Source organism: Archocentrus centrarchus, chromosome 16, assembly GCF_007364275.1.
Source record: "Archocentrus centrarchus isolate MPI-CPG fArcCen1 chromosome 16, fArcCen1, whole genome shotgun sequence".
NCBI lineage: Eukaryota > Metazoa > Chordata > Actinopteri > Cichliformes > Cichlidae > Archocentrus > Archocentrus centrarchus.
The window spans coordinates 19,152,138-19,164,446 of record NC_044361.1 but is presented as its reverse complement, the minus strand read 5'-3'; the positions used below and the strand labels follow the sequence as shown (position 1 = coordinate 19,164,446).

The 12,309-nt window shown below is 40.6% G+C and overlaps 1 protein-coding gene across 1 annotated transcript; it reads right to left on the bottom strand.

The window, feature by feature from the left end:
- Positions 1 to 6,671: 6,671 nt before the first annotated feature.
- Positions 6,672 to 11,708, bottom strand: paqr7b (progestin and adipoQ receptor family member VII, b). Its single transcript, XM_030750597.1, has 2 exons — positions 11,572 to 11,708; positions 6,672 to 9,569 (listed from the first exon to the last, which is right to left on the bottom strand). The coding sequence occupies exon 2, from the start codon at positions 9,560 to 9,562 to the stop codon at positions 8,504 to 8,506; it is 1,059 nt and encodes a 352-aa protein (XP_030606457.1). The 5' UTR covers positions 9,563 to 9,569; positions 11,572 to 11,708; the 3' UTR covers positions 6,672 to 8,503.
- Positions 11,709 to 12,309: the final 601 nt, after the last annotated feature.

Here is a 12,309-nt window from a genome sequence, read left to right as displayed (position 1 = left end):
GAGATCGTCAGAGGAAGCATGCAGATGGGCCACAACAGAATGATCCCGAGCCATCTGGAGTCTTTTGAGAAAATTCATACTTTGGCAGTAACGGGGGGGAGGAAGAGGAGGGGACGACTCCTTGGCAGGTGACCGGTTTTCAGAAATGGAACATATAGACTCTTTGATAATAAGAAGAGAAAAGATACATTAAGTATGGGTTTAATATTTGGTGAAAAACCTAACAAGCAAAGGCATATTTTATTCAGCTTTTAAATAAGCCACACTAGACTGTGTCCAGATTCCAACTTTGTACTTACAGTGTTAATGCGGAGCTGACTTTTTTCTAAAAGGAACAAAATCAAGTGATTATGATTGTGACACAGCAAAAGGTACTGCAAACATTTTCAGGTTGCAGTGAATTAATTGCACTGCAGAGGCATGAAGTATGGGCTGTCGTATCTCAACTCAACTCTGAGCAAAAGGTTACTCAAACAATAACGCCCACAAAACAAGTCTATCTACCCCCTAAGCTGCTCTAGCACCAGCCTGCTGTGAGGACAAAAAAATACAGAGTCCAGGCATCTTAAAGTTTCCCACTTTCTGGTTATCTGGGTATAATGTGTTTGGAGTCTGTAACCCTGCTGTATACAGAAAGGTTAAAGGGTCAGAGGAGGGAATTCATTATCCTTGAGCAGCTGCAGATTCTGGCGAGAGAGAGAGAGAGAGAGACCTTCAGATAGGACATACGTGCCTCTTCCTCACCTCTGCCAGCCCCCAGTATCTCCTCAACTAGCTCATGATGAATAGGCCCGATCAGTGGGCGAGCTGATTGGTGAAGCAAGTAGCATCAAGGCAACTGCAAAGATGAAGAGGAGGTAAGAAGTGTCTCATCTGGAAGAGACTGAATCTATGAGGCTAATATTAAATTCTGACAGTGCCGTAGAAGAGGTGCTACATGTATCAATGTTAGCAAGGACAATGCAGTGTTGGTGAGATTATTCTGTTTTCATTTTAAGTGTATTAGCATTTAAATATACAACGAGCCAGTGCCTCATTATCGCCTTTTATAAAGCCAGTGACATAGTTACTGTGTAACTTTAAAGGTATCATCAGCCTCGCAATTGTTTTTTAAGTTTGCTTCATCAACCCTGTTATCTCTGTTGTATGCTTTTTATTCTCATAGCCTTTATCTCTCAACCACAGTCTTCTTAGCAATACACAATGATTGATGAGAAAAAATACAGAAATTCTTAGAAATACCAGAATAAACACTGTAAAGTACATTAAATTGCTGCATGCAGCACTGGAACACAGTGACATTCAACACAGTACAGAAAGCACTATTAAAGAGAGCTGAGTTGTAATTGTGGTTTATAACATACCGACTTAAAGAGCTGTAAAGTTATGAAGAACGTTTCTAATTCAAACTCAGGCTAAACTTTAAATAGCATATAAATTCATATGAAAGATCCATCAAGCCAGAAAATCAACTGCAAATGAATATGTTAGTACTCAAAGTTCCACGTTGCTGACTTTAATTTGATCTTTTTTAAAAGAAAACATATCAAATTACAATAACTGTGTAATTAATGGTGCAAATCCATGCATTGTCATAGAGAATGTAAAAGACTGATGAAAGATGGAAGACTGCCACAAGATGGCAATAGCTGTCTTTGCAAAGAGACATGTGGTCCTGTTGAAGTCTGTGGGAAAACAGCTTTCTGAGTCCTGCTGAGTTTATAGGTTCACTCACTCATCTTGGGTCATATTGAATAAACAATAAAATCTGTCTTGTAAATCTTGGTCATACTGTGTTTCAAAAAGGAGCGTTATCCACAGTATGCTCATTGGCTAACAACTCAACAAGTCCTAAGCCAATAAGGGAGTGGTTTCACAGCCAGACCCATGCCTCCTCATCACGTCTGCGTTCTTAAAAACCAAGATGGCGACAGCGTAAACACTCAAGTTGAAGCTTCAGAACAGGAATTCAGAAACCGTGGGTGATGTCACCGTAGCTACATCCATCTTTAACACTGTCTGCGTGCATATTAATATCTACATCATATTTTTCTCAAACTTAATTTGTAAAATGCAGCAGGTTGTAACCTTTCGGTGGTGTGAGCTAGATCAGATAGAAGAGTTGTTTATATCTGCAGTAGCCCTAACAACAAGCTATGTGATATTATGAGTAATGAGCTACATTACAGTACTTTTTTTTTTGTGTTCATATTGTTTACACATTTTGAGTCAAGTCAGAGGAACGACTCAGGAAATGTGATCATCCGATGAGCATGTGACTGCACAATGAAAGCCAAAGACATAACAAAAATGTTGATTTGTTTTTCTGTTGAGCTTTGGGATGAGATGGGATGGGATGGGATGGGAAGAGGAATAGTGCTACCCCAGGAAAATTTAATTCCCTACCACTGCTTTTGACCAATTAAATATTTCAAGTCTTATTTTATTTCAATATTTTTAATACATGTTTATGATTTCAAATAGTCCTGTGAATACAAATGTACCTGTATGAGAAAACTAGGTTTTAGAAGAGAAATATTTGACACTTCTGCTGTGTCTACATGCAGCGGCACTATGCCATTATTAGTTATGAGTACATTAGAGGGACTGGAGGACAGGTATTACATTTTCCATTTTGACTCATTTCTAATTCACAGTCTGATAATGCATTGTTCCATTCTTTATGTGATTACATCCCTCATAACACAGTGAGTTTCCCAAAGCTTTTCTCCAAGTAATAACAAAAGCAAGAGACCATATGAAAATGCCACAATAACAAAGGATGTGGGAACAAAATACCTGGCAGCACAGAAGAGGTTCATCAAAAAAGAGAGATGGAAAAGAAGTTGGCTGTCTGTCACCTGGCAAAAAGAGAAGGCGATTTAATAACTCTGAACAAAGCCGTTCCCTCTAGCAAGTCAAACCTTTAATTACAAAACATGATGTGAGACCAAGGCCACCCCATATTGCCTTGGTAACCTTGATACAAATCATATAAAGCAAATGAAGCATTTAAAAGGGGAAGAAGAGAAGAAATAGCTTTGTAGTGCAACTCACAGACAGAGGAACCCACAGACAGGCAATGGAGACGAGTGAAGCCAGGAGAGAGACGGGGAGCTGCTCCAGAAGCAGGCGTATGAAAATTGATGGAGTCTGAGAAAGCAATTGATAGTTAGAGGACAGGAAGCAGGCTGTAAGGCAATTATCACTATCTCTGCCATTTGATTTAGGACCGTCTGAGTGTGTAATACTGTGAATTAATCACATCCAAGGGAGATATATCAAGAGCCCATTTCTGCCTTAAATTCCAATGATTCTTTTCCATTACTGGAAAACGTACTTTAGAGATGTTCTAATTAGCACATGATGTGAATTTCCACTCATGCAGGGTATGTAAGCATGTAGGCAGACGAGAGACAGAAGGATAAGCTTGATGAGATATTTACCTCATCTGAATGCATAGTGTACAAGGCAGCTTAATCGTCATAAACCAAAGCGCCTGATAAATAACAAAAGGCATGATGCAACATAAACCCACACAAACTTAAGTAGGGAAGAAATCTGTAATATAGACATATGTAAAGAAATGCAAGTGTTAACACCCGAGAGACCGAGTCCACACATACAGAACGCACATATGCATATATAAACCATAATGTGCCACCCACGTGCAATCTTAGCAGGATGCTGCTCCAACTATTGCTCCCAGATGAACAGTTGCGTGCAAAACATTAGATTTAGGCGTGCAATATTATTTTTAGTCTATTAAGCGAGTGTTTGCGGCAAAAATCATGTTTTATTTGTTTTCACAGAAGGTTTCATTCAACAAAAGGAGACGGCACATTGAATGTTGTTCAGTAATCCTGGCTGCAGATGGCCTCCAATGAGTTATACATCCTTGATGTATATAGAGATATGCAGACCATTTGTGCCCCCTAATGGAAAGATTCATTCTTGTAAGCGTAGCATGATTAAAAATTAAAAAAAAAATAAAATAAAATAAAATGAAATAAATCTTGAAAAAGTTTTTTTTTTTTTTTTTAAACCTTTTGGATGTTTTATATTTTTGCCATTTCTACCACAGTGGGACCGACGCTATGTTAGGTATTAGCATAAAAGCAGCTGCGTGGTCTCATAATAGCATTTCTTCGTTCTACTAACAGTTTTTAAACTGTTAATTCACATGTGGCATTACTTTATTCATTGTGGATTTATGGTCATTACTAAAGAGCTGAATTTTTGAGCCATTTTAAGCTTTTGGTTTTATTTCTGGCTTTCAGCATCAGAAGGCTTTAATACAATACCTTCATGTGGACCAGTCTGTCAATTTTAAGGTTACTGGGATGAAAAGCATTCTTGGGAGAGATCAAACCTACTCTGAAAACATGAAACATGATATATACAACCTTTTTTACCTCAGAATTCCTCTTCATAGTTACTTTTACCTAACATGAGGCAAGTCCTTCAGTATGCTGTAGGATTACTGTCGCTGTCAAACTGGGACTCTCACCAAACAACAAGGCTGCCCTCTAGTGGTGATAGAACAATAACTACTAATAAACAATAACGGGTATGTCTGAGAAATGACTCCATATTTGAGCAGGTGTATTTGCTGCATGCTATTTACATGTATTGCCTGAAAACCACTATGGTTGTGCATTTTATTAAGCATATTATATTCTGATGAGGTAAGTATTTGCTGTCAGGACAATTATATGTACACTCATTGTCCACTTCATTGGGTTACGCCTTGTTAGCACTGGGCTGGATCTCATTTTTGCCTTTTGCCACATTCATGATGGTAATCCCATGTTAAATCGTAAAGGTGCCCTGGTGGATTGAGATCTCTCTCTCTCTCTCTCTCTTTTGGATCATTCTCTGTAAACCCTAAGATGGTTGTGTGGGAAAAATCCCAGTAGATCAGTAGTTTATGAAATACTCCATACAACATTCAAAGTCACTTAAATCCCATTTCTTCTCAATTTTGATGCAGTTTGAACTTGAGCAGTTGGTCTTGACCATGTCTACATGCCTAAATTCTGAGTTGCTGCCACATGACTCGCTGATTAGATACACTATGTTACCAAAAGTTTTCACTCACCCATCCAAATCATTGAAATCAGGTGTTCCAATCACTTCTATGGTCACAGGTGTATAAAATCAAGCACCTGGGCATGCAGACTGCTTCTACAAACATTTGTGAAAGAATGTGTCGCTCTCAGGAGCTCAGTGAATTCCAGCGTGGTACTGTGATAGGATGCCACCTGTGCAACAAGTCCAGTTGTGAAATTTCCTCTCTAGTAAATATTCCACAGTCAGCTGTTAGTGGTATTATAACAAAGTGGAAGCAACTGGGAACGACAGCAACTCAGCCATGAAGTGGTAGACCACATAAAATCACAGAGCAGGTCAGTGGATGCTGAGGCGCAGAGTGCACAGAGATCACCAACTTTCTGCAGAGTCAATCTCTACAGAGCTGCAAACTTCATGTGGCCTTCAGTGAGAGCTTCATGGAATGGGTTTTCCCTGGATGAGCAGCTGCATCCAAGCCTTACATCACCAAGCACAATGCAAAGTGTCGAATGCAGTTGTGTAAAATTCACTGCCACTGGACTCTAAAGCAGTGGAGATGGGTTCTCTGGAGTGATGATTCACAGCTCTCTGTCTGACAATCCTATGGACCACTCTGGGTTTGGCGGTTGCCAGGAGAATCGTACTTGTCTGAGTGCATTGTGTCAAGTGTAAAGTTTGGTGGAGGGGGGGATTATGATGTGGGGTTGTTTTTCATGAGCTGGGCTCAGCCCCTTAGTTCCAGGAAAAGGAACTCTTAATGCTTCAGCATACCAAGATATTTTACTAAAGATGTTACTAAAGTTCATATGTGTGTGAAGGCACACAAGTGAATACTTTTGGCAATATATGATTTGCATTAACAAGCAGTTGAACAGATATAACTAATGAAGTGGCTGTAAGTGTATACCATGTGCAGCATTTACAGTCATAAACTTGTGATTTCTTTTGTGTTTCATGAAAGATTACAGGTAAGATTTGCAATGGAACTTACCTGGCAATGGTCTTCATAAACCTTAGCAGGATTTTAATTAATTCTGTTTTATAGTATTTCCTGATATTGTGTAGACCTAAATGCACAAATGACATAAAATCACTCTCAGGTTCCAGTAATCTAAAATATACAGACATTAACTTTATGATCTGTGGAAGCAAAGACAGGCTTATTTCTATAAAAGAAAAAAAGAAAAGAATGGAAAAAATATGGAATCTTAGCACAATACTTTGTAGCCAGTCTGCTTTTTTACCCCTTCAAATTTTGGTGTCTAGAAACTCCAGTGTCTCAGCTGGGTCATGTTACAGAAAGTAACAACCTGTCAATGTTTTCATGAATGAGTGAAAAGTTCAATTGAAATGTTTATATACTGTACTTCATTTTCAAAAAGTTATATTTAAGAACCTTAAAAAATATTTAAATGTTTGAAACTCAGTTTTAGAGGTAAATTTCAGAGATGATTTCAAACACATTCATACAGGTTCTTTACAACAGGAAAATATTTCACAGCTCTTCAGGTAAGCAGAGTTGCAAATTGGATCGAAACTGAGGCACTTCTTTACTCCCATATCATTCATGACCAGTACAAACACTGTAGGAGAATTTCTGAAGTTACTGTAACACTTTATTTTCTTGAATACAACATAATATTAGTACAGTCAGTTACACATATTTTTTTAGAGGCAGAAGACATTCTCATCCCTCTCACCCTGCTTTTCTGAAAGGGATAAAGGGGAACCTTCAGTAGTATCAGAGTCTATATTTGTATACACGCACGCATGTGTGCGCACACACACACGCACACACTTACACGAAGTCCTGGCCTTATTCTAGTTAAGATCTCAGGTTTAATCAGCATACAACATAGATAGTCTGTGACAGAGTATCCTTGTTATATACAGTGTGGATTCAGACAGTGCATGATGAGCTAGAAGTTTTATGATAAGGGGAATTATGGTTAAATCTCCACTCAAATCGATGTCTTGCATTCTGTCTTTCAGTAAAGCCATCCCTGAAGCAATAACAGATTCACTGGCACATTAAAGCACCATCACGAACAAGGAGTGCAGTCATTAATATAGATCATTTCTGGCATTTGAGATTTTGCGAGATAAAAATCCAAGCGGCGTTATCACAGAAGCCACATTTGTGTGATATTCTTATAAGAATTGCCATTAACCAAAGAGATCAACCAGCGGCAGTATGAAATTACAATATTCATACCCATTAGAGTTCTGATGGGCAGGAGGACAAAACACACTCCGAAAGGATGCAGCAAAACAGTAATGTGCTGTATTCCACCAGAACAATATTGTGCATTCAATACTGAATGCTATTAGGTGGGGAGAAAATGGGATGCAAAGAAAATTTCAAGAGAAATGAAACTATTTACAGAGTAAGAAAGAAGTGCAAGGCTAAGCATTCATAGACATTCACACACATTATCCACAGTATATACCAAAAGACATGCATAGAGGCACATATATATTCATCATACAAAAAAAATAAACTTACTAAAAGCAGGTCAGACACGGTTATTTTTTTTTTTTTAATCTGATCATTATGACAGTGACAATGGTTCACGCAAAGCACCGACGTCATGGGATGTGAAAAGGCAAAAGCTGAAGATCCAGCCCTTTGAATTAAAAATAATTTAAAACAAAAAAATATTAACATTGTCACAACAATAAAGAGACATCAGTAATCTTCCACCCATCTTTTAACCAGTGTAAGGTGCCAGACCTGTTTTCAACAGAAAGAAAAATGTCTGTTTTTCATAAGGAGGCAAAATATTTGGTTTTCAAATTGGGTTTTGACCTCCTTTGAATGATTAAACATTTGTTAGTCCCTTGGGAAATGAAAAAAAAAAATAATCCCTGCTTTGATACTGAAACCTAACCTAAAGCTAAAGGAACAAAAAGAAAACATTATATGCCAGAAAGGTACATCCAGAAAAGCACCACTGTAAAACTTAACAGGAGTTAGCAGTTAGCATGAGGGACTACACATATTAACTGTTTGATTTGAAATGCTACAATTTGATTAAGACAGTCAGTTTATTCCAGACACAATTACCAAGGCATTTGAAGGAACTAGCCTCTTAATTTTTCTGCTAATCTGTGCACAGACTGTTTTTCTTTCATGAAGTGAAACGTTCCTTCAGACCGTTTAAAACAAACTAATAAATAAAGAGAAGTAACGACGTAAGGGCTTGTTGCAGGGTCTGCATTGCTACAAATCAGCCGCAAGATCCCCTTTTTCCCCCCTTTGTTAAGTCACAACAAAACACCCTCAGTCACTATTTAGTTCACTGTTGTTTGGCAGATCACAGAGAAGAAATAATCATAAGTCACTATCACAAGCTGATAACTTTCATTGACAAAAAACATTTACGTTATTTTAAAACAGTCACCATGGAGTAAAGTTAATAAATCGTTCTCACTCCTCCTTCTCATGGAGAGAGGCACGCACGCGCTTGCGCACATAAAACGCAGTGAGAGCGCTGCAGCAGGCAGTGAAGATGAAGAGCGCGACGGCGTCGTGCGCAAGATCCCCGTGAAGGCGCTCGTAGAAGGTGCGGCGCACTGTGAAGTCTGTTCGCAGCGCTTCGATCTGCACCAGGGTGCACACCACCACAAACACGTGAAAGATCTGGTGGCCCTGCCCGATGAAGTCACACTTCCCAGGGAACAAACTCTCTGGGTGGGGGCAGCAAAAGAAATAGGCGCCGATTAAGAAAAAGAGCACGTGGTAGAAGTGGTACGTCACAATCGGGTCGGAGCAGCCCTCTTGGTAGCAGCTGTAAATGCGATGGACCACAGGGCTTATGTCTAAGCAGTAAGCCAGGGCCGAGGGCACCACTTGAAAGAGCTTGAGGACTAACTTGGGCAGCTCGGGACTGGCATATTTGCCATAGCAGCAGCCGAAGCAAGTGAGCCAAGCCAGGAACGCCGCAGCGGGCAAAAAGAACCCTTGCACAGAAGTGTGCAACTCTTTCTCTATGGCGTAGTAGTAGTGTGCCAGAGCGCTCCCATACTGGTAGACAGCAACCCCCACGTAGTCGAGGAAGTAGAAGGTGTAGTAGGAGAGCTCTGACTTGGCAGACAGGAGATGAGCGAGAGCACTGAAGGAGAGGTAGGTGAAAGCTGCCAGGAGCACGATGAAGAGGGGCTGGGCATGAGGATCGCGCAAAAAATCCACCGTCTCTGAGATCTCCTGCCACTTCACCAAAATGATGAGGGCAGCCAACAGATGGGTCCACACATTGAGGGTCTCGTTGTGCCTTTGGAAGAGGGTGAGAAAGTAGTAACGCCAGCTTAGGTCCGGCTGTCTGTAACCCGTGTGGATGTGGCGCTCGCGGAACACCCAGGGAACATCAGACAGCTTTACGGTGCAAGGCAGGGTTGGAAAGGCCGACTCCAGCAGCTGAGGGATCTGTCGCAGCTGCTGCACGTTGATAAACAGGCGACCGATCTGTTCCATCACCACCGTTGCCATGGCGAAACTGGAGACCACAGAGGAGAGTCAGTCAATACCTGGCTTTGAGCCACATTTGTGTCAGCATGTATGAACACAAGTATAGACTCTACTGCTTATGTGTTCCTGCAATACTACTGCTATCACAAAGTGAAGTAGTGCAGCGGTCATTTGGTCACCCGATGGAATGACACCCAAAAACAATTGAGAAAAAAAATTTTTTTAAGCAGTCATAAAGTTCACCAGGGGAACAGGAAAAGTTCATATTTTCACTGTTTTCATTACTAAAACTGATTATAAATGCTATTATAAGACGCAACACTAAACTGGGGCAAATTGAAAGCACCTGGTTCAATGGAAAATAATCAACTGAATTAATTGATTTCTTTTTTTTTTGGCCAGCAGGGGGCAGTGAAACTGACAACTTGACTTGCTGTGACTTCTGTGACATGTCAAACACGAGAAACATTTCCGACTTCTTGGCAACTCATTACGCAACTGTGTCTACTGTTAGGTGCTCTGCTGGTAGTGTGCAGTGGGTTTTTCATTAAAAAAAATTACAGCCTGCTGTGGCTAAAACTGAGGTTAATAAGAGTCTAAATATGGACAGCAATGATCTATAGATAAGTCGTGTAAAGGCTCCAATAAAGATGAACTGCTCGTTGATGTGTGTGCAGAGAGAAACTGTTTATGCTCCACTGTTAATAACACAAAATATGGATCGGTGTAGGTTTAAGTGGTTCTATTTGAAAGGGTGAGTGATCCACAATTTAATGAGCTCATCTGTGTGCTACGCTCACCATAATGCATCATTGTGAAGGGTGGATGCACACCACAGGACCTCAGGTGCAATAAACCCCTGACCTCGGCTGCCTTTATGCTCATAAATTCTGCCAGTGAGGCCTTCTCAGCATTACTGATTGAAAATGGGTGAGATTACTTCCCAAAATGTGCAAAAATGATGCAGAATTATTGTTTTTGACTCAACTAAGTTAAAGAAAAATGCATGATCGATTTGAAAATAGGTTTTCATATAAAGACAGTTGAAAGGTGATGCTGTGAATATAGAAAGTAAAGTAAACTGACAGGATAGTCTACCAACAAGACATATCACAGCATAACTAGTTAGCAAAAAGCATGAACTCCAAACCATTTCTACTCAGGCAGCAGCTAAATGACCACACAGTAATTTACATCCCATATGTTGAGCTGCCTGTTTAGCTCTCCTTTTTTAAATTAAGCTTATTTTGGAGGCACAATGCGGGAAAATATGAAGTTTATAGAAATCTGTGTCAAACAAATAGTTTATTTTCTGTTCGGTGCAACATTTAAATTGGATTAAATTGGATTTAGTAAGCTATGCGAAGAATGCTGATTCATACGTGCGTACCTAAGGGACTTCTATAGTGAGACCGGGTCAATCGGTTAATCAGTATTTATTTTGATTTCATGTGGTCACTCCTGGCTTTGGAAAAGGGACGGGGGAGGCAGAGAGCTGAGGCAGCAGCGCCGCAGAGATCAGGCAGTGAACGAGGGCCGGCGATAAGGAGGAAAGGCGTAGAGTGATGAATGGAACATTACATAACATAACCCCCATCCACGTCCACACCCTCTGCTTCCAGCAAGGGTTGCAATGCGTTGAAATATTTATGCGTTTAGAAAAATTCTCGAAAAATACCCAGGAGGCGCGTGTGCGCCTTGTGGGTATTAAATGCAGGCCTATACGGGCCTGTTGCAGCGAATTCCCGCGAGCAGATATGCACCTGATCGGCATCGCTCTGTTCAAATTTGACACCCAGCGTCCGGGATACATTTGCATTCACCTTTCCACCGACCATTGTCTCCCTTCAGTTCCCCGTGGACGCCACAAAACTCTGCAGTGAGGCATTTGTGTTGAATGAGCCTAAGAAATGCCGCTGCACACTGATAGAAAATGACAGGGCTTTGCGTTCGAGGCGCATCTCTCCACTAATGCAATAAATGCTCTACATGATTCATAAACTGAGACTACTTAAAATAAATAAACATACCTGTCGACTGGAGAATTAATCCAAAGCCGTAGATATAGGAGATGATGAATGAATTAGAGCCGTGGAGAACATGGATAACATTATTTGAAGGGGTGAACAGACAGATAAACGTGACGGGAGCGGCGCCTGGCGGTTCTCACGGCGCAGCCGCTGGGAGGGTGAACAACGCTTGGTGAACACTTCCGAACGGACGGACCTTCTAGCCAATCAGCAAACACAACGCTCATCACGCAAATCGTTTTGACCAATGACAGCAGGTGCCTGGCAAATGAGTCCACCCACTCACCACAGAAAATCTTCCACTGTCATTATAAGATCTTTAAATGTGTTATTTAACGTTACACAGCTTAGTGTTATAACCTCGCCTTAATTAGTTTCAAAATATTGCAACATTAAGAATATATTCAGAATTGGCTATTCTAAATTGCCCATAGGTGTGAATGTGAGTGTGAAAGGTTGTTCGTCTTTCTGTGTTGGCCCTGTGACAGGCTGGCGACCTGTTCAGGGTGTACCCTGCCTCTCGCCCTATGACAGCTGGGATAGGCTCCAGCCCCCCCGCGACCCTGAACAGGATAAGCGGAAGCGAATGGATGGATGGATGGAATATATTTTGGTATTCCCCAGGCTCACCAGTCTTTATGCATGGGTTTCCTTATTGTTAAATTGATAATGGCATCACTAGAAAATTAGTGATTTTCCATGCAACATTTCCCCTCTTATTTGCACAGTCTCACCTGC